General features: G+C 41.1%; 1 protein-coding gene across 1 annotated transcript in view; it reads left to right on the forward strand.

The window, feature by feature from the left end:
* Positions 1-1,972: 1,972 nt before the first annotated feature.
* LOC121859385 overlaps positions 1,973-23,404 on the forward strand; it is a 70,613-nt gene continuing 49,181 nt past the window's right edge. Inside the window, exons 1-3 of the mRNA XM_042356167.1 lie at positions 1,973-2,049; positions 7,061-7,206; positions 10,100-10,257. Of these exons, the coding sequence (XP_042212101.1) occupies positions 7,071-7,206; positions 10,100-10,257 (294 nt within the window). The 5' untranslated portion in view covers positions 1,973-2,049; positions 7,061-7,070. The remainder of the gene's footprint in view (positions 2,050-7,060; positions 7,207-10,099; positions 10,258-23,404) is intronic.

A 23,404-nucleotide genomic window follows, 5' to 3' on the forward strand; every position in this document is an offset into this window, starting at 1 on the left:
ACTGACCAATCACCACACACTCAGGACACGCAGTTCGAACGCGAGGGCTGATTTGTGGAACTCGCCGCTGATTGGCTGGGAAGCAGACGGCAAGTGACCAATCAGCAGTTGTAGGGGAGAGTATCCACTACAGTGGCATCACGAAAATTGTGATCAAGTCCAGTAGGTAGTAGGCTGCTACCAAACAGGGAATACTACCACCTGAGAAGATATTGGAAGCATAATGTATTGTCTAATGGTGGACCCTGCTGCCAGAGGCATCATGAAGTGTGACCAAGTCCCAGGTTGCTGATTTGACTTTCTGCCTCATTTACACACAATTGCAGAGTCTCATTTGTTTCTCTTACTTTTGACAACACAACATACAGATATTGTTTTTCACTTTTAATTTTTTTTTATTTCTTTATGGCTCTTTATTATTATTATTATCATCATCATCATCATCATCATCATCATCATCATCATCATCATCATCATCATCATCATCATCACTCATCATCATCATCATCATCATCATCATCATCATCATCATCATCATCATCATCATCATCATCATCATCATCATCATCATCATCATCATCATCATCATCATCATCATCATCATCATCATCATCATCATCATCATCATCATCATCATCATCATCATCATCATCATCATCATCATCATCATTCATCACTATCATCATCATCATCATCATCACATCATCATCACATCATCATCTTTCTATCTCATCATCATCATCATCATATTATTATTATTATTATTATTATTATTATTATTATTATTATTATTATTATTATTATTATTATTATTATTATTATTATTATTATTATTATTATTATTATTTATTATTATTATTATTATTATTATTATTATTATTATTATTATTATTATTATTATTATTATTATTATTAGTACATTTTCGCCCACCAGGCTGATGTGGGTCAGTGACCTGTGCCTGGGTGAGCTAATCCCCGTAAAAAAAAAAAGCCTCGGCGTTGTACTGTATTCTCTCCATTCTCCTGTTCAGTATTGGTAACCTTGCATTTAATATATCTACCAACACAATTACGTATCTTATATTCCTACACTGCACATACACATATATCATAAAAATGTTACGTGACTGACATTTTTTATTGCCATATTTTAAATCAGCACCCCAAAATTAATAAAGTTCAGCGTATTTGATCCATGTTACCGAACCCTGTCAACTAGTGTTATTAAAAAGATAAACTAGTCCACAACTAGTTATGATATCACCGTAATTAACGCTATGACCTATGATGTAAAGTGTTGAAACATGCTGATGAAAATAAATTATTATATCATATTACTAAATGATAAACTAACAACAAATATAATACCATCGGTGATAATCCGGAGATTTCCCCATTCTGACCGGAGATAAAGATCAACTTCCGGAGACTGGCCCAAAACCGGAGATCTGGCAGCCCTAATTTACCCTGACCGCGAGATAAACCAATTATTGTTATGTTAATACGTTATTAAAAAATAAGGAACATGGAACCACACCCTCCAACACCTTCACGGGCACGGCCACTTTGGCTTGTCATTTGTTGAAATTTACCCCAAAAAATCTGATATAACACTAATAGAACAAGAAAGTAAATAATAAATTAAATACAATTATAGTGACATGAAAATCGTGGCAATATGCAATATATCTACGACTAAATTAAAGTCAAGCCAAGAGTATCGGTAACGGGAGTGACGTCACAGGTGTCTGTCCTCACTGGCGTCGGGTGAACATTTGTTCTCGCCAAAAGATCAGAAAGGTTTTACGTTTTTCTGACTGACTCAATCTATCAATAAAGGTAAGTTTATTCATGATGTAAGTACTTTGAACGCTGATATTGTTTCCGAAGGATAAATGGATGGATAGGACGTAGATTGTGAGAAAATTGTAGAAAAATAGAGTGATTGAAGGGATCTTATTTTGGCTCAAAATGGCGACGGGACAGACGAAGCTTTGCCCGTGATTTTCTAAAGCGGTGTCTATATCAAGGCGGAAATATACTTTTGAGGTATAATGATGGTGTTCTTTGTAATGTATTTCATAATTAAGGCCAGACTTATGCAAGAACCTACATATATTTTGCCTGAAGAAGAGAAAACTAGTGCCGGAGAGCGAACAAAATATTCTCGTGAAATGGAGACTTTGTGCTTCGTCCCGGTCGCGAATATTGAACTTCTGCACAGGGAAATTATTTTCGCTTTTCACCATTCCTCAATAATCCTCATTTCTAGAATACAAACCATTACTCCCAATCACTCGGCGTAGTCCCAGACCCGTAATATGGAGGATACATGATTCAGACGTATTTAACATGTAATTAAGATAGTTGAACCAATGTCGTGAAATTCGCTAATGTGACTCCCGGTACAAATTCGTGGAGTGTTATTAAGGCAGGTGAGAGGAGGAGAGAACCATGTGTGTGGACCTGTTGAGGAGTGTGGCAGTGCCTCACTCTCCCTCCCTCATTAAGGCAGGTGAGGGAGAGAGGCATACATGTTTAGTAAAGTATGTGAATTGGAACATTTTAACTCTGAGGAGTGTGGCCACACTCTCCCTCTCTCATTAACCCTTCGTAGGTAGAGCAGCATCGCACTTAGGTATTTTATTTTTGCTAGCGCCTGACAATTTTATTTAGATGAGACAACCCTATCCTATAAAGGGTTATGGCAGGTGAGGTTAGGGAAAGAAGCATATAGAGTGTATGTTTACCTGTTGAGGAGTGACTACCTCTGTCACACCACTCACTTATGGATCAGGTCCTCGGCATTACTGTATAATAGAAGTTTGCCTGTAACCGACGCTAACAGGTTATAGAGTAAAGCAAAAGTCCAGCACAGTATAAGGACATATTGGGAATGGGCTGTTAAAACAGTTTTTCCATAAATCCCAACGTTTTTTAATCACCTGAAAAATTTCCACTCCAGCTTATTTCACCTAAGGACTCGCCACCCTAATCTATTAGGGCGGGGTTGAGGTTAGGTTAACGTTAGAGTGCTTAATTTTTCGATAAATATTCGTTTAATGGCTGTAGTTCCTTTTTTTAATGATAATTCAACTTCCAAATCAATGTTGAAACCTTACTTAACCAAACCAAACCTAACCTAACCTAACCAAACCTAACCCCTATCAGCCATGTATTATTAATTAAATTATACTAAACAACAAAACCTAACCTAACCTAACCTGACCTGACCTGACCTGACCTGACCTAACCTAGCATAACCTAACCTAAAATATTGCACTGTGAGATTAGTTTCCCTTTGAAACAGCTGTTTTTTGTTGGTTCTGTACCCCACACACCCTCTGTTGTGTTGGTTCTATACCATACACCCTCTGTTGTGTTGGTTCTGTACCATACACCCTCTGTTGTGTTGGTTCTGTACCACACACCCTCTGTTGTGTTGGTTCTGTACCATACACCCTCTGTTGTGTTGGTTCTATACCATACACCCTCTGTTGTGTTGGTTCTGTACCATACACCTTCTGTAGTGTTGGTTCTGTACCATACACCCTCTGTTGTGTTGGTTCTATACCACACACCCTCTGTTGTGTTGGTTCTGTACCATACACCCTCTGTTGTGTTGGTTCTGTACCCACACACCTCTTGTTGTGTTGGTTCTTAAAATTATACACCTCTGTTGTGTTGGTTTCCACCATACACCTCTGTTGTGTTGGTTCTATACATACACCTCTGTTGTGTTGGTTCTGTACTTATACACCTCTGTAGTGTTGGTTTGCAACACACCCTGTTGTGTTGGAGTTCTATACCACACACCTCTGTTGTGTTGGTTCTGTACCATACACCTCTGTTGTGTTGGTACCACACCCTCTGTTGTGTTGGTTCTGCACTTTCACACACCCCTCTTGTTGTGTTGGTTCTGTACCCCACACACTCTCTGTTGTGTTGAGCTCTGTACCACACACTTTCCACAGTTGGTTCTGTACCACACCCTCTGTTGTGCTGGTTCTGTACCACACCCCTCTGTTGTGTTGGTTCACCATACACCTCTTGCTGTGTTGGTTCTGGTACCATACACCTCTGCTGTGTTGGAGTTCTGTACCATACACCTCTGTTGTGTTGGTTCCTGGTACCTACACACCCTCTGTTGTGTTGGTTCTTGCACTCATACACCTCTGCTGTGCTGGTTCTGGTACTACACACCCCTCTGTTGTGGTTGCTGGTTTGTACTCATACACCCTCTGTTGTGTTGCTGGTTCTGTACCATACACCCTCTGTTGTGTTGGTTCTGTACCACACACCCTCTGTTGTGTTGGTTCTGTACCATACACCCTCTGTTGTGTTGGTTCTGTACCATACACCCTCTGTTGTGTTGGTTCTGTTCCATACACCCTCTGTTGTGTTGGTTCTGTACCATACACCCTCTGTTGTGTTGGTTCTGTACCATACACCCTCTGTTGTGTTGGTTCTGTACCATACACCCTCTGTTGTGTTGGTTCTGTACCATACACCCTCTGTTGTGTTGGTTCTGTTCCATACACCCTCTGTTGTGTTGGTTCTGTTCCATACACCCTCTGTTGTGTTGGTTCTGCACCATACACCCTCTGCTGTGTTGGTTCTGTACCATACACCTCTGTTGTGTTGGTTCTACCATACACCCTCTGTTGCTGGTTCTGGGTACCATACACCCCTGTTGTGCTGGTTCTGCACCATACACCCTCTTGTTGTGTTGCTGGTTCTGCACCCCCACACACCCCTCTGTTGTGTTGGTTCTGTACCATACACCTCTCTGTTGTGTTGGTTCTGTACCATACACCCTCTGTTGTGTTGGTTCCCCTGTACCCCACACACACCCTCTCTGCTGTGTTGGTTCTGTACCACACCCTCTGTTGTGCTGGTTCTGTACCATACACCCTCTGTTGTGTTGGTTCTGTACCATACACCCTCTGTTGTGTTGGTTCTGTACCATACACCCTCTGTTGTGTTGGTTCTATACCATACACCCTCTGTTGTGTTGGTTCTATACCATACACCCTCTGTTGTGTTGGTTCTGTACCATACACCCTCTGTTGTGTTGGTTCTGTACCATACACCCTCTGTTGTGTTGGTTCTGTACCACACACCCTCTGTTGTGTTGGTTCTGTACCATACACCCTCTGTTGTGTTGGTTCTGCCATACACCCTCTGTTGTGTTAGTTCTGTACCATACACCCCTCTGTTGTGTTGGTTCTGTACCCCACACACCCTCTGTGTGTTAGTTCTGTACCACACACCCTCTGTTATGTTGGTTCTGCTTACCTACACCCTCTGTTGTGTTGGTTCTGTACCATACACCTTGTTGGTTGGTGTTCTGTACCCCACCCTCTGTTGTGTTGGTTCTGTACCATACACCTCTCTTTGTGTTGGTTCTGTACCATACACCCTCTGTTGTGTTGGTTCTCACCATACACCCTCTGTTGTGTTGGTTCTGTACCGCCACCCTCTGTTGTGTTGGTTCTGTACCCCCACACACCCTCTGTTGTGTTGGTTCTGTACCATACACCCTCTGTTGTGTTAGTTCTGTACCATACACCCTCTGTTGTGTTGGTTCTGTACCCCACCCTCTGTTGTGTTGGTTCTGTACCACCCTCTGTTGTGTTGGTTCTGTACCATACACCCTCTGTTGTGTTGGTTCTGTACCACACACCCTCTGTTGTGTTGGTTCTGTACCATACACCCTCTGTTGTGTTGGTTCTGTACCATGAGAAATGTAAAGACTTATAATATGAAAAACAAAACAAAAACAAAGATACCATTTTACTGTTGTTAGTTCTTAGGACTTTGTGGCTCCAGTCAACCTAACTTACGAAAGAAGTAATAAATTGATGGAATTGTACTTAGCTCCCAACAGACGATGGAGGCAAGTTGAAGGTACGGGTAACAATCCAGTGCCCAAGGTACCTAACCTGTTATAGCTTAAGGTACAGATGAGGTGTGATGTCACATCTCATTACTCCCCAGCTCTTAATGGTGATTGTTGCTTCACTCCTCTTTTAAGGATATTGGTTGTAGTGGAGAGGAATGAATGATATGAGACTATTTCCCAATCACTAATATCAGGGGTACCATGGTCCTGACCTGGAAAACTTATTTTATTACTGAAGTCACCTAATGAGTGGCATTGGGTCATAAATGGAGATGTACAGTACAGAGGGATTGTTGAACTACCATTATCACAACCCCATGTGCCTGAAGCACGAACACTAGATGCAAAGGGTAGGAAAAATTTGGTAAGGTTAGAAATGGCATGTTTGAGAGCAGTATGTAAAGGGGATGCAGAGAACAAGAAATACATTAATATAATGTGAAAGTGAAAGGCATGTTGGACAGATAGCAGATTTGGGCCTTTTCATGTGATATAGGCATAGAGAATAGAAAGTGAAAAGATTGATAAAAACAATTCAGAGATAGATGGTAGAAATGAGAGGTCAAGAACAAGGAGATCTGATGATGGAAGGATGGGATGAAGGATGTGTGTGTGGGTGGGTGACCGGATAAAACCCCAACGGACAAAACCCCAGTCTCATATATAAAATATAAAATAAAACACATTTATGTTTAGGTTAGGTTAGGCTAGGTTAGTGTTGACAAATGACAACTCCGTTTGGGTTTTGTCATGGAACCGTGTGGGTGATGGAGAGTATGTTGGTTGGTTATTATCTGGGAAGAACCTGCTACTGCTGCTGTTGGGTGATGCTTCCTTGTGTGAATGACAGCAGTAAACCAAATTTAGGCCTTGTTGTAGTAGAAGATCAATGCCTTAACAAAACAGCAGCATGTGGAAGTGAAGGACAACACAAAGGGAAAATACTTACAGTACAGTATATGTACTATATTTACTGTACAGTACTCTTGGTTTTGGCCACCATGCATTAAGTGAAAAAACTCACTATATGTACTGTATTATCTTGCATGTATTTTTAATTTAAGTACAGAAATAGTAAGTAGAGTTAATAGTCCTGAGTAATAGTATATGTCCAAACAGATGTAATATTTTTATGTATTTTTACTTGCTATCCAGGAGTGTGAACATGGATGGTGAAGGTGATGGTGGAGAGGAAGGTCTTAATGCTGCCGCCGGGGCCTGGACCACTGCCACGTACCAGACCCAAGAGCTGAGTAACGTTGTGCACATCATTGTCCCTGACCTTACCTGCATACCTCAAAGTAAATGCATATTGTTATGTCTGAGCTTATTTTGGTAAAAGTTACAGATAAGCTCTTTGGTTTACGTACGAGCCTGAACAGGGTTTATTAAAAAATGGTGTTAATATATTTATAACATTTTAGGTGTTCTTTATACTCTTGTTTTTGAATACATTATACTTCAGTACTCAAAATTTTTTCAAATGAAATTAAGTAAAAAGGGAAATTTAAATATAAATCAAAGCATATGAGATTGTGTGGCCGTGTCATTTCTAATAAGTTTTTCAGTTTAAAATGAATACTGAACTGTACTTTACTATCTATACCTGTTCACCCAAATTCTGGAAGAATACAATCATGTATAGCTAATTAATGTGTTGTTTGCAGGAAGTAAGCCTATTCCAGTAATGTACCATTAATGTTTAGATCTCAGTTGATAGTTGTATAGTATCCAATTTAATTTTTGTGCCATCTCTTTAACATTTTTGTAACATAAAGCGTAACTCAGTACAGGTACTCTATATTTTACCTGTACTGTACTACTGTACATATATCTTGTATCATGAGTCAACTGGCATATGAGTTATATAGCTACAGTATTATATCAGAAAGAGGCACAATAGTGCCACTTTTATAATTTTATTAATTACAGTGCAGTATACAGTCAACCCTCGCTTTACGCGGTCCCACATTCCGCGTTTCCACGGCTACGCGGTACCCTGCCGAAACCGGAATGCTCACATTCCGCGGTGCATGTACCCCTTTACACGGAGAGCGGCTGGCGAGCCGCGCCATTTTTGGATCCAAACCTCCCGCCCTCTCCCGCCATCCGCCATGTTGTGTAAGCGGCACGAGCAGGGTGCGCACAAGGTCACCCAGTCATCAAAACATTACCAAGTTCTTCACCCGCCACCCACCACAGCCGGCCCAAGTCAGTGATAGTGATAATTATAGTGAGGATATGGACTTATATGGACTTTGAGGGGTTTGACAAAGAGGCCCTGCAAGCCTCTGTGGTGGATAGTGATACAAGTGATACAGGTGAGGGCCAATAATCTGCCCTCTGCCTTGGAACCAACCGCCCATCCCCGTGTGCCCAGCCATCTTTTCTACTAATGTAAGTGTTAAAAAACCTAATATTATTGATATTTCTCTTAATTATTAATTGTGTGTGCATACCATCATAAAGTTAAGAAGTTATTTTTACTACAACGTAGGTATTGTGTCTGAAAAAGTGGAGTTTGGGGGTCGGCCCGGTTTCTATTTCAATTAATCCCATATGTTATGTTGTTCACTTTACGCGTTTCTCACTTTCCACGGTACCCTGTGGGTTGAATTAACCGCGTAAAGTGAGGGTTCACTGTATAAAACAATGAATAAGTTCTACAGCATATGTTTTCCATAGTAGCTATAATGTTCCATTGTTTATGCTAAATATGGAAAATAGTTAAACATTCTAACAGTACAGTGCACTACTGTACTGTACACTAATTAATTCCCCACATGTTGGAAGCTGTAGACAATATGTCTAGAATGCCTAAATTGTGACCATGCTCTGTCTTATGTACCAGTAACTGTTCTCTGTGTGTTCTCTTACTACAGTAAGATATAACTACTTAACTACAAATATACAGATATTTCTTTCTCTGGAAAAAAAAGAACAGGCAAAAAGATATTGATGTTGAAACAGTTTATTTAGCTAGAAAAATGCAGATACAAAGAGGACAGTAATATCAATATTGACATAGCTGAGCCAATTGAGATGGTGCACATTGTTTCACAAGTTTGTGTCATGAAGGTTTCAGGTTTCTCTACTCATTGTAGTACTGTAAAAAAAGAAACAAAGATTATTGTAATAAATATACTGTAAATGTATAAGAATTAGAATACAGGGGGCCCACCAAATTCGCGGGGGTTAGGTTCTCAAAATGGCCGTGAATTGCCAAATCCGTGAATAACATTTCTGGACTGGGCGGGGGTACATTTTTACTTGTGTACAAAGAAATGTATAGTCCCTTTATGTGTTTGTCTTGAGGACAATTATTTATTTTACCTGAAGTATTGTAGATGTGTGTGTATGTGTACCGGGTAGACACACACACACACACACACACACACACACACACACACACATAAACAAACACACACACAAAACACATACAAATAAATAAAATGTGGAAAATCCTCTCACAAATAATCAGAAACAAATTTATTAAAAATGTGACAGTCTACCCTCAAGTCTGTGCTCTATTAATGAAGTACTGTAATAGAGAACGGACTTGAGGGTAGACTCACATTTTTAATACCTTTTTTTCTGATTATTTGTGAGAGTATTTTCCCATTATTATTTATTTGTATGTGTTTTGTGTGTGTGTTTGTGTCTACACACACACTCATATACAATACAGGTAAAGGAAATTACTGTCTCTAGAACGAATGGCTCCCTGTCCCAGCCGCGAAAATGCCCGCAACTTTAAAACTACCCACAGTCATTCTTGGGTACATCCAGGGTGTCATCCGCAAATGACCGAGAACGGCAAAGTAAAAATCCGCGAACTTGGGGGCCCCCTGTATTTACCTGTAATTCAGTGTGATAATAGTGTTAAAATATTAACAAGAGTTCATGCTTTTTGATCTCTAACTGGACTGACACAATTTTATTCCATAAATGTTACATCAGATAAGGCAGCAAGTACAGTAGCCAAGTACAGTCAGCAAGAATACAGGTGAAAGGTACACTTGTGGGGCCCATAGAATGTACACACACTATTTATTTTATATTTACCATATTTATTTAGCTGGAGTATGGTGGGGAAAGTTAATGCATACAATTCAAAAGCATTCTCAAAGAGACTATAGGGTTCTGTACAGTTACTTTATTATTTTTTTGTATAACTTTAAATGATTTTTTCAGGTCAACCAAATGATGCCCTTGCAACAGCCTTGAGTGAGGTAGCCAATGGTGGTGGTCTGGTGGGACATGATGAAACTGGTGCCTCTCAGGTGAAGGACCCACTGTCAGCCCTGGCAGCTGCGGCAGAACTCGACCAAGTTCGAAATGACGTTGCTGTTGTGAGTTTTTTCTTTCTGACAAATATTTTTTTATAAAGTTTGTAGTGAAGAAATTGCCAATGGTACTGTCTCATATTTGTTTGATGTCTTCCTGAAGCTACTGTATTACTGTTTATTCATGGAAAATACCACAATCTTTCCTGTAACATAGCTCTATTCATGCCCGTATCATATAGACCTTTAGTTTTTTAAATTTATTTATTAAACCAAACTTTAGATAAAGTACAGTACAGTGAGTTCTGCTATAACGCGTGTTTTGATAACGCGAATTTGCTCTAACGCGATTTATGAATTAGGAACGATATTTGTATAACGCGAACGCTTGTTTGCTATAACGCGATTTTTGCTTACTATTTCTCCAATTTTGTGGTATTAACTGTGAATATAGTAAAGAAGAATATCAACAAGAAGCGTTCTGGTGATAGAATTCCCGGTGATGATCGTCAAAGAAAGGATATAACACTTGAAGAGAAGCTCGATTTTATCAACCTCAAAATCACCCTTCTCCCCCATCAAGTAAAGTGTTACATTTACTGTATGATTTCATTATTAGATATGAATGTAACATTTATTTAGACTGTGCTATCCTTTGTGTTAGGCTAACTACTAAATTTTTTCGATTTCGAGTAATCTGCACCTAACCCTATTTTCTCCATAAGCCCTGTTATTTCTATTTCGCGATTTTCTATAACACGATATTTTACAAGAACACAATTATTGCGTTATAGCAGAACTACCTGTATTCGGGATTATTTTGATAAAAAAATGGTGTGTCTTAACGTAATTAGAACTGATTTTATTGACGCCCGTATCAACATTTCTAACGTTTTTTTATTTTTATAAAACAACGGAAATCCCATCATTTTATCATATAGCAATAATTCGTTTAAGGATATCTTATTGGAAACAACTCTTAAAGAATTTATTAAGGATCATTATGGTATCATATTCATCTCCCTATCACAATTAGCCAGCTTGAGTGAGGAAGGGGGGGGGGGGAAACTGATTGCATGACCCTCCCCCCTCACCTCTGAAAAAGGTTTGACTCCCCCACTTTCACCTGACATCACCCACACTTTCACCTGACATCTCACACACACACGCACACGCACACACACACACACAGAAAAACGGGAATTAATACAGCAAGCAAGAGGAGAGTGAGGGTCTTATTGTATGACAAATTTGTGTGTGTGTGTGACCACCTGGTAGCAAGTTAAATATTAGCTGTTGAGCGCTTGGCAACACTCCTTTCCACTCCATCTCTCTAATCACCCACACCTTTCTCACTCCATATTTTATAATGTTATGTAAGGTAATGTTGAAGGGATACAACTTTGCTCATTTATACTTATACTTATCACAATATCCCCCAAAATACTTTAGTTTTCGTGTTTATTCAAGACATCTTCAGGTCATGAGACCCACTAATCCCCCACCAAAGAAAGGGTGACCCAACATTCTATCAGAAGGTCAGTAATATGAGACCACTAATCCCCCATCCTACCTCCACCTGACATTGCATCAGGTCTGGTAAGTTACACAAGACCCACTAATCCCCCACAGCTTTATGTGAGTGGAAAATACCAGTCTTTGCTGTAACACGCAGTTTCATTCATGCCCATATCATGTAGATTTTGAATTTATAAATATATTTATTTAACCACACATATAGATAAATTATTCTGGATTATTATAGAAAAGAAATGGAGTTTCTAACTTAATTAGAACTGCATTTATGGACTTCGGTAGTTTAGACGCAAGGAAAACATCCCCAGCACCAAGAATCATTCCAGGGTTAGTGGGCTAGTGTCCGACTGTGCAAGATGTCTAGTTTAGACGCTCAGAAACTTTTCCCAGTAATTGGAAAAGATTCTAGGGAAAGGAATTTATCTGGGTTTGAGAAAGTCGTTTGGTTAGCCGGAAATCTCTCATCCCAGGAAGTGCTCCGGCTAACAGGGATATCACTGTAAATACAACCCGTAGTTTGCACTAGAGATAAAAGGAATTTCCAACCAATGGATATCAAACACCCAAGCCACTTGACCTCATCATAACAAACGAGGAGGGTATGGTGGCCAAACTGGAACACCTTGCCCCAGTTGGCACTGTAAGGAGTTGCTACCATGGCATCAGAGAATCTATCTAGAAAAGCTTTCCAGCATTCCAGCACTTACTACAAACTTGCTAAGCTTGTTCCACTTGTCCGCCACCCTATTTGTGAACCAGTTCCTTCCTATCTCCCTCCTAAGCCTAAACTTATCCAACTTAAATTCGTTGCTACGAGTCCTATCCTGCTCAGATATTATAAGAACTTTATCTATATCCCCTTTATTGATTCCTTTCACCCACTTAAATACTTTTATCATATCTCCCCGCACTCTTCGTCTTGCTAGGGAATGCAAGTTTAGTATCTTTAACCTATCTTGATATGGAAGGTTTCTAAGTCCCAGAATCATTTTCGTCATTCTTCGCTGCACCGACTCCAGTGAATTGATATCCATTCTATAATAAGGGCACCAGAACTGAACTGCATAATCGAGGTGCGGCCTGACTAACTCGAGATATAGTTGCAATAAGACCTCTGCACTCTTATTACTTACACTTCTAGATATAGAACCTAATACTCTGTTTGCCTCATTTCGAACATTAGTGCACTGTTTTCTAGGCCGTAGGTCCGGGCTTACAAGTACCCCTAAGTCTCTTTCACAAGTCGACCTCTCTAGGTTGATGTTGTTAAGGCTGTATACATTGACAATATTTGTTCTTCAAATATTAAGTACGCTGCATTTGCTGGTGTTGAATTTCATTTGCCATTTCTCTGACCACTCCTGCAGTTTATTTAAATCCTCCTGTAGTGCATTTGCATCCTGCCCTGAATTAATCTGCCGCCCTATTTTGGTGTCATCCGCAAACTTGCTTATGTCACTGCTGATCCCAGTATCTAGATCGTTTATGTAGATTATGAACAAGAGTGGGCTCAGTACTGACCCCTTGGGAACCCCACTGGTTACACAGCCCCACTCAGATTTAACACCATTTATCTGACCCTCTGTGTTCTATCGGTGAGCCACGATTTTATCCAATTTAAAACTTTCCCCACGATACCATGAGCCTTAACTTTTCTCAGAAGCCTCTGATGTGGTACTCTGTCAAACGCTTTGCTAAAGTCTAAGTAAATAACATCGTAATTTTCGTCATTATCTACTACCTCGAAGACTTTCCTACTGTTGTCATTCAGATTTAACTGTTACCTAGTTACAAGATAAGGCCAGGCCAAGGTGCAAATATTACAAGGGAAATTACCACGGGATGAAGGAAAAGATGAGGGGTATCCACTGGCCTGACTCTTTAAGGCACAAGAATGCAGACACTACGCTGAATATCATAACTAGTAAAGTGACCCATTTGATCAATAAATCTATACCCAAGACCAAACCCAGTGCCTCTAGGAATACGAGAGGATCCCTACACATGAACCATGCGGCGGTCGACAAAGTTAAGAAAAAACCCAGAATTTCAAGACGTGGGTTAGGTCAAACGATGAGCAGGACAGGAGAATGTATGCAAGAGCCAGAAACCAAGCAAAGGTAGAGCGTAGAAGGGCTGAAAAGGAGTTCTAGAGGCTGGTTGCAAGCGAGGTCAAGTCAAACCCAAAGGCATTCTACCACTATGCAAAGTCAAAATTAAAAACGCGAGTACGAGTATCAGACCTGAAGCTTGAAGATGGTAGTTACGCAGATTCTGATCAGGATAAAGCTGAGGCATTGAACAGCTTCTTTTCCTCGGTGTTCACAAGAGAGGATGCGATTAACCTTCCTGTGTTTGAGGACAGACGGTACGACACAGCACTGACCAACATTGTGTTCACAGAAAAGGGTATTAGAAATAAACTGTCCAGGCTAAAGGTCCATAAGAGTCCTGGCCCTGACATGGTGCATCCCAGAATGCTAAGAGAGTTGTGCAACGAGCTTGCCGAGCCCCTGAAGATCCTGTTTTGTAAAGGGCCGGGATGAACAAAAGGTCCCCAGTGATTGGAAAGTGGCTTATGTGAGCCCTATCTTCGAGAAGGGCAATCATTACTCCATGAATAACTATAGACCTGTGAGCCTGACCAGCATATTATGTAAACTACTTGAGAGTATTATCAGAGATGCCACGATGGAACATCTACTACGAAACGACCTTGTAAAGGATTGCCAACACGGTTTTATGCCGGGGCGCTCCTGCTTAACACAACTGCTCAAGGTATTGGATATTTGGACCCATATTCTGGAAAGGGGTGGTAATATTGACAATATATACCTAGATTTTGCCAAGACTTTCGACAGTGTACCCCATGAAAGGCTGAAAATCAAGCTGGAAGGGTACGGAATTCAGGGAAATGTCCTAGCGTGGATAGAAGACTTTCTACATGACCGCAAGCAGTGTGTAGTGATTAATGGCACGAAATCATCATCTATACCTGTTACAAGTGGGGTACCACAGGGCAGTGTATTGGGCCCGCTGTTGATTGTTTGTTTCATAAATGACATGCCTGACGTTGTATACCCCTCCGTACAAATGTTTGCCGATGACGCCAAGTTATTTCAGGAAATCAAGAACCATGCGGACTGTGAAGAGCTGCAGAAGGATCTCTGTGAGCTCCAAGAATGGTCGAAGAAATGGCTGCTGAAATTCAATGTCACGAAGTGTAAGAGGATGCACCTGGGGCTTACCAACGGTAAGGAGGCATATCATCTGTCCCAATGGGATGAAGAAACTGCACTATTTGAGACTGAATGTGAGAAGGACCTAGGTGTGTATGTTGACAATGAGCTGAAGTTCTCGGGCCATTGCGAGAAGAAGGTAAATCAGGCACATAAATTATTGGGTCTTATAAGAAGGTCATTCAGATATCTAGACGATCCGTCTCTCGTAACGATCTTCAAGAGTGAAGTGTTTCCCCATCTGGAGTATTGTCACCCCGTCTGGTCCCCGAGATATGCTAGGGACTGTCAGTTGGTTGAAAATGTTCAAAGGAGGGCCACCAGACTGGTGCCTGCACTTCGGCACCTCAGCTACCCTGAGAGATTGGAGCGCCTGAACTTGCCTAGCTTATACTACAGATGGGCAAGGGGCGACCTACTGGTAATGGAGGTGTATAAGCATCTCAGGGGGCACTACTCAGTTGAGTGTCCTTACTTGGAGCTGGCGGATGCTTGCCCCATAACGGGTCACAGCTCAAGATTGAAGAAGCCGCAGGTCCAGAAAACTGTGAGGGCAAACTTTTTCAGAGTGAGAGTTGTGAACTCTTGGAACAATCTACCAGAAAGTGTTGTGATGGCACCTAGTGTGAGCTCTTTAAAGACCAGACTTGACCAACACTGGAGAAGGTTCAGGTACATTCAGGAGCCAGTGCATGACCAGTACCTGCTAACATTGCGTAACAGATGTGATTGATCACCGAAGCGGCTAACGAGCCGATCAGTGGTGAACAGGATAAAAGAAAAGAAAAGAAATAAAAAAGTATATAGAGAGATGATCTTAATTTCTGACCATTGTTAAAGCGAAATATCACTGAATTGGATATCGTATATTGACATTTACCTGTGCTCCGCTACTCGTTGGAGGTTCTGTGCCTTCTATAGGATATCACTCCTTTGCTCTCGTTTATGGATGGTGATCCTCACAAACAGCACTGTGCATTTATTAAGTTTTCCACATTTGTGGTGTGCAACTTGTCTACAAAGGCAACAACATTTCTCAGTAGTATCTGCTTGACTGATTGTTTGTCCGTCTCTCCATCCTTTTTCACCAAGCTCTTTATAATGAGGATGTTCCCGCTTATTCATGCACCTCATCTTGAATATTTTGTTTTATATCAGCCCTAACTCTCACATTGTGAGTCTGATCAACTGCAGGTGATAATTTGGCCATAATTTCCTGTAAGTTGTTTAGTACTTCCAGTATTGAATTCTGGAGTTGTGTTATTTGTTGCATATGTTTATCTTGTTCTTTATCAAACTTGTCCATCATGCTTCCAAGCGCCCTTACAGTCTTAAATAACTCCTTAACTTGTTCCATACATTCTGTGCAATGAAACATGGCATGTTTATTGTCCGAACCTGAGATGCAGTATAAGCTTTAATTGTTTCCTCAGTTATTCCTAAGCATCCCTTGTGGTAATCTATCTTGCAATTATGGTATGTAAGGACCCTGGCTTAACTGCCAAGGGCTTATTGCAGGAACCACAAGTGGTTCGAGTCATTTTATTTATTTAATTATTTGTTTGTTTGGTTAAGCAATTACTTTCAAAATGTGATAGCGTCGACCGACATTTAAAAACGCTGGGAGAGGTGTTCCCATTTTGAAGCTTAGCTAATAACAGTTACACATCTCGCTGTCTTTCTGTGGAGACAGCAATTGTTTTCCCTGAATTATGACGTTTTTACAACTTCTGGGTAGACACACTTGTGAAACGTATCACAACAAATGTAAATATACAGTTTTACCCCGCTTAACGCGCTTTCACTTAACGCGTTTTCGCATATACGCGGTGCCTTGCCAAAGCTGAACTTTCACTTAACGCGGATTTTTTCCACATATACGCGGTGAGTGTCCGAGACGCTATTTTTAGATTTGCCCCACCCGCCACCCTGCCTGACTGCCTGTTTTAGCTCATAAAATTCATACAAATTACCAGGCCAGAATATAATTTACATTGCTGGAATTCTTATAATTTGGTGATCATTTTGAATATAAACATCATATATTTTGCTTTAAACTTACAATTTTTAGATAAAAAATTTTCTCTAGGTAACTATGGTATCTTTTGTCCAAAATATATGACATTTATATTCAAAATATTCCTGGTCTTACAAGGAATCCAGCAATGTCAATTATATTATCCTAACTTTAGTTTGAGGTATTATTTATTAAAATTTAGTGGTTATCCCACACATCTCCTTGGGACGGTTGGTGGGGGGAGGGAGGGACCGACCGACCATCTGTTACCCTGTGAAGAATTATTTTTTTTTTTTATTAACTGAAGATATTTGTTTTAGCTCATAAAATTCATACAAATTACCCGGTCAGAATATAATTTACATTGCTGGAATTCTTATAATTTGGTGATCATTTTGAATATAAACATCATATATTTTGCTTTAAACTTACAATTTTTAGATAAAAATTTTTCTCTAGGTAACTATGGTATCTTTTGTCCAAAATATATGACATTTATATTCAAAATATTCCTGGTCTTACAAGGAATCCAGCAATGTCAATTATATTATCCTAACTTTAATCTGAGGTATTATTTAATACTAAATGTTAAAAACTCTGGAAGGGAGGATTGGTGGGGGGGGGGAGGGTTGGGACTGACCGCGCGGTTGGAAGAGGGGGGGAGGCAAGGTGGGGTACTTTGATTGACAGATAGTGTCGTGAAGATTATTTTTTTTTTATTAACTGAAGATATTTGTTTTAGCTCATAAAATTCATACAAATTACCCGGTCAGAATATAATTTACATTGCTGGAATTCTTATAATTTGGTGATCATTTTGAATATAAACATCATATATTTTGCTTTAAACTTACAATTTTTAGATAAAATTTTTTCTCTAGGTAACTGTTATCTTTTGTCCAAAATATATGACATTTATATTCAAAATATTCCTGGTCTTACAAGGAATCCAGCAATGTCAATTATATTTTCCTAACTTTAGTTTGAGGTTATCCCACACATCTCCTTGGGACGGTTGGTGGGGGGTGGGGGGGGGAGGGAGGGACCGACCGACCATCTGTTAGCCGGCTGTGTAGTGTGAGAGGGAGGGAGTTGAGTCCATTATTTGAATGGACATTAACTTGGCGACTGTATTTCTCTATTTCTCTTAAGTATTAATTGTGTGCATGTACCATCATAAAATTAAGATGTTATTTTTACTACAACATAGGTATGTGCCTTCAAAAAGTGGAGTTTGGGGGTCGGGCCGGTTTCTATTGGAATTAATCCCATATGTTCTGTTGTTCACTTAACGCGGATTTCACTTAACGCGGGACCCTCTGGGTTCAATTGACCGCGTTAAGTGGGGTACAACTGTAGTTAAGTAGAATTAGTAGCATGTACTGTACCTGTAAATATTCTTTACACAAAGTACTAGATTATTAAGTAGCTTAAATGCTTATGTACATAATAACTCAGACAGGTTGACAAAAGAAGTGAATTTGAAAGACCTGCTTGAGTTACAAGCAATTCAGAAACTTTGAGTCGATCGTTAGCCGGAATCCCTCAAACCCGGAACTCTCCGATAGCCAGAATTGAAATTTTCTCAGAAAATCTTTCTCCGTAAAATTCCTGGTTTGGGAACGATTTTCCGAGGAGCTCATTTTCCAGAAAGTTCTGGAAAAATTTTTCCCAATTCCCAGAAAATTCAGGGGATGGGGAAGTTTTTTCCGGGAATGAGAGATGAAAGTCTGGCTCATTTAATGGAAAATTTTTAGAAAAATTTTCCAGCACAGCATACGTACCTGGAAATTTCCGGGATGGGGGATATTTTTCTTGGTTCGAGATATGATGTAATGGGCAATTTATGGAACTTCAGAGAAAATTTTTCCATTACCCAGAAAATTCCGGGGATGAGGGATTTTTTTCCGGCTTTGAGAGAGTTGTATTATTACCCGGAGATCTCTCATTCCTGGAAGTGCTCTGCACCAATTATTCCGGTCAACAGAGATATCACTATAAATAATTATAGCTTAGTAGTTCGGGAGAGAACCATATAACTACTTGAGTATTTTCCTGGGTAAACAGCCACGTGTATAAGGATGCCATTTTGAGTTCTCCCTACTCCACCATAACAGACAGACTTGCCGGCTATCTCTTATTATTTTAGATAGTCCATGAGCTTCAAACAACCTGCATGTACGTACACCAGTATTGTTTTAAATTGTGTATGGAGGTAAATGGAAGATAGAATGCTACAGTATTTCTAAACAAGACCTCCGAAGCCATGACAGAGTGAAACAACACCAGTCCCATGATCAAGGATGCATGCCCTGCCAATACGCAAGTTACAGTATGTCTTGTCATATTGTGTCGGTAGATTTTAAACTATCTAATCCTTAAGGTGCAACATAGATATTTAGGGCTACTTTCAACAACAACTGAGATATGATCAAAAGATTAGGAACGTGGATTAATTATAATAGTACGTTATGATGCTATGAGACGTGACTTAAGGTCATAGACCTTTTGTTAGTATTTACTTATACTATACCAAGGTATTCCATTGAGTTAGTGCATAGACTACTCTCGTTTAATATTTATTTAGGAAGCGTATTTTAATCTTGAAAAATTAATAGTGTGGCTGTGATGAAATTATTTATAACTGCAGAGGTGGACTTTGTTTTTACCTCGCTTATTTGTATGGGGTCGCTGTAACCGCCAATCAGACGGTTAGAGGGTGAATAATACTTCTCACGTCATACACGAACATTATAATTCGATCAAACCTGTTGAATACAATTCATTTAGTATTTCAAATAAGTCATACATAGGCACTCTTACATAAATGTTTAATCCAATATATATGGCTATGTAATTAGTCTAATCTTAACACAAAAACAATGACACAGTCTACCTGTGTACACAATAAGTAATAGTTAAACTTACGTGTTGAAAGTCTAGAGAGAAGCCAGGGTAGGTGTTGACTCTAAGATATGGGTAGCTATACTGAAATGCCCACCCTATAGCCTGGCCCCTTGGCTGGTCAGCTATGGGTGAGACAGGTGATTATAATTATACATAAACGAACTCCCTTCACACCCTCCAACCTCCTTCTGGGCCTCTCATCTTCAACCATCTCAACACTCTACAATGCATACGGGCAGGCACGCCCAATAAACATTAAACATGACATGAGTTACAGCCTAACATAGCATTTGTTTATATGTCATCATAATTATGTGCTCCTTGCGGTAACACCCACTCAGTTGAGTGTTCACGCTCAAAACCAGATCAGGCCTTTGATACTTAAGTTTGTCACGTTCATGCGACTATGCTGCCCTCAGGCTGATGGTATTTAACTTTGTCACGTCCTTGTGACTAAGCTGCCCTCAGGCTGGTAGTATTTAATTTTGTCATGTCCTTGTGACTAAGCTGCCCTCAGGCTGGTGATATTTAACTTTGTCACGTTCTCGTGACTATGCTGCCCTCAGGCTGATGGTATTTCACTTTGTCACGTCCTTGTGACTAAGCTGCCATCAGGCTGGTGGTATTTAACTTTGTCATGTCCTTGTGACTAAGCTGCCCTCAGGCTGGTGATATTTAACTTTGTCACGTTCTCGTGACTAAGCTGCCCTCAGGCTGGTGTTATTTAACTTTAATTTTGTCACGTTCTTGTGACTAAGCTGCCCTCAGGCTGGTGGTATTTAACTTTGTCACGTCCTTGTGATGAAGCTGCCCTCAGGCTGGTGATATTTAACTTTGTCACGTTGACTATGCTGCCCTCAGGCTGATGGTATTTCACTTTGTCACGCCCTTGTGACTAAGCTGCCATCAGGCTGGTGGTATTTAACTTTTCATGTCCTTGTGACTAAGCTGCCTCAGGCTGGTGATATTTAACTTTGTCAATGCTCGTGACTAAGCTGCCCTCAGGCTGGTGGTATTTAACTTGGTCACGTCCTTGTGACTAAGCTGCCCTCAGGCTGGTGGTATTTAACTTGGTCACGTCCTTGTGACTAAGCTGCCCTCAGGCTGGTGGTATTTAACATTAATTTTGTCACGTTCTGGTGACTATGCTGCCCTCAGGCTGGTGGTATTTAACTTTGTCACGTTCTCGTGACTAAGCTGCCCTCAGGCTGGTGATATTTAACTTCGTCACGTCCTTGTGACTAAGCTGCCCTCAGGCTGGTGGTATTTAACTTTGTCACGTCCTTGTGTCTAAGCTGCCCTCAGGCTGTTGGTATTTAACTTTGTCACAGTCTTGTGACTAGGCTGCCCTCAGGCTGGTGGTACTTATCAGTTCCTTAGGACATCTCGGTCCTTTGCCGTTCGGACATCACCATCTTCATGTGTGGATACCCAATTCATTCTCCTGGCCGACTCCGTCAACCCTTTCCATTGCTCCCTCCAACAAGCATAATTTTGTCACAGGTCGCAACATTGTGGACGTCGTCGTCTTAACCACTGCCTGTCGGACAAGTCCATCCTCGCCAGCCTTGACTTCCATCACTCGACCAAGGTGCCATTTGTTGCGTGGACTATTTGCTTCTACTATAATGATTAGGTCACCAGGGCGAAAGTTGTGCCGTGGTCTGAAATGCACTTGTTGAGTTCTGAGTTGAGGGAGGTACTCCGTCAGCCAGCGCTTCCAAAATTGATCTGCAAGGTACTGAACATGCTTCCACCTTCTGTGGTATGTATCGCCTATTGACCTTCCACCTAAGAGAAGATTTCCCTTTTGACTTTAGTGCAAATGATCAGCAGGAGTGAGAGCCTTTGGTTCATTTGGAGTGTTTGGAACCGGGGTGATTGGCCTCTCGTTAACTATGGCTTCCACTTCACAGAACAGTGTTTGCAGACGTTCATCGTCTAAGATTTGTGAGCCCACAATCGCCTGCAGAACCTTCTTTACTGTGCGAATCTGCCTTTCCCATACTCCCCCCATGTATGGGGCAGCTGGTGGAGTGAAGACCCAGTCAATATCTACTTTCAGTAAGGCACCTCTGAGTCTGTCATCTTGCTCCCAACTTTTCACTGCCAGTTTGAGCTCATTGGCTGCCCGTACCATGTTTGTCCCATTATCCGACCTAATACGCTCTGGTGTACCTCTGCGTCGTGAGAACCTTGTTATTGCGTTGAGGAAGGCATCTGCGTCTAATGAGGCCACGACTTCTAGATGAACAGCCCTAATAGTTAGACATGTAAACAGACATCCCCAGCGCTTAACCTGTTTCCTCCCTACCTTGATAATGAATGGACCAAAACAGTCCGTTCCAGTGTAAGCAAATGGAGCCTTTCCAGGAGTGACACGATCTATTGGTAAGTCAGCTTGCCTTTGATGCCGACTTCTCCAGTTGTTCCGTCGGCACACTACATAGCGTTGTATGATTCTATCAAGCAAGCGTCTGCCCTGGGGAATCCAATACCTTTGCCTCACACACGCCATCATGTGTTCTCGTTCGGCATGTCCGGCTCTCTCTTCGTGCATCTCCCGCACTATGATTTCGGTGATGTGGTGGTCTCTAGGCAGCTAGATTGGCTCCTCACCACTTCGCCCAAGAAGGGTTCCTTTAATTCATCCCTTTGATCTGAGCAACGTTCACTCGTCCAAGTAAGGTTCCAGTTTATATAGCTTATTGTCCTTCGGCAGCTCACCCTTTATGACAGTTTGGATTTCTTTCTCATAAGCCTCTTTCTGCACCAATTTTATAATTGTCTGCTCAGCCGACTGTAGTTCCTCAGTGCTTAGCCTCTTCAGTTTGAGGCGCAGGTCTGCGGTCCTTGTACTGGACCCAAGCCACGAAATGAACCTTTTAATCCATGCCACCCCTTTCACCAAGCGGTACCATGATGAGTACCTGAGCCACAGTTTGGCGAGGGACTACTTTGACTGCTCGCTCACTGCCAGAGCAACTACAGATCTCTGGTGTACTTCTCGTTTCACCTCCAGTAAGTCATTCAGAACTGCTGGCAGTTCCTTTCCCTTTGGCCACCGTTCTTCAACACTGAGTAGAAAGTCAGGATCTCGTATCCACCGAGATCCTGCAACCAGGTCCAGGACAGGTAATCCCCTAGTTGCATCATCTGCTGGGTTCAGCGATGTGCCGACATGTCTCCACTGGTCAGTTCTTGACAGCTCTTGTATGACTGCTATCCTGTTGGCTACAAACGTTTGAAATCGTCTGCTCGAATTGGCGATGTACTGCAAAACTAGCATGCTATCCGTCCAAAAATAGAATTCGTGTATGGTCATGGTCATTTCTCGGCGAATTGTTCGATCAGCGTTCACTGCCACGACAGCTACACAAAGTTCCAGCCTTGGTATTGTCAGTTGCTTGAGTGGGGCCAGCTTGGCCCGTCCGTAGACGAAAGAGCACTGGATACTTCCGCCAGAGTCTACCATTCTCAGATAGGTCACCGCACCGTAAGCAGCCTGCGATGC

This window comes from Homarus americanus, unplaced genomic scaffold (assembly GCF_018991925.1).
Source record: "Homarus americanus isolate GMGI-L3 unplaced genomic scaffold, GMGI_Hamer_2.0 scaffold7626, whole genome shotgun sequence".
Taxonomy (NCBI): domain Eukaryota; kingdom Metazoa; phylum Arthropoda; class Malacostraca; order Decapoda; family Nephropidae; genus Homarus; species Homarus americanus.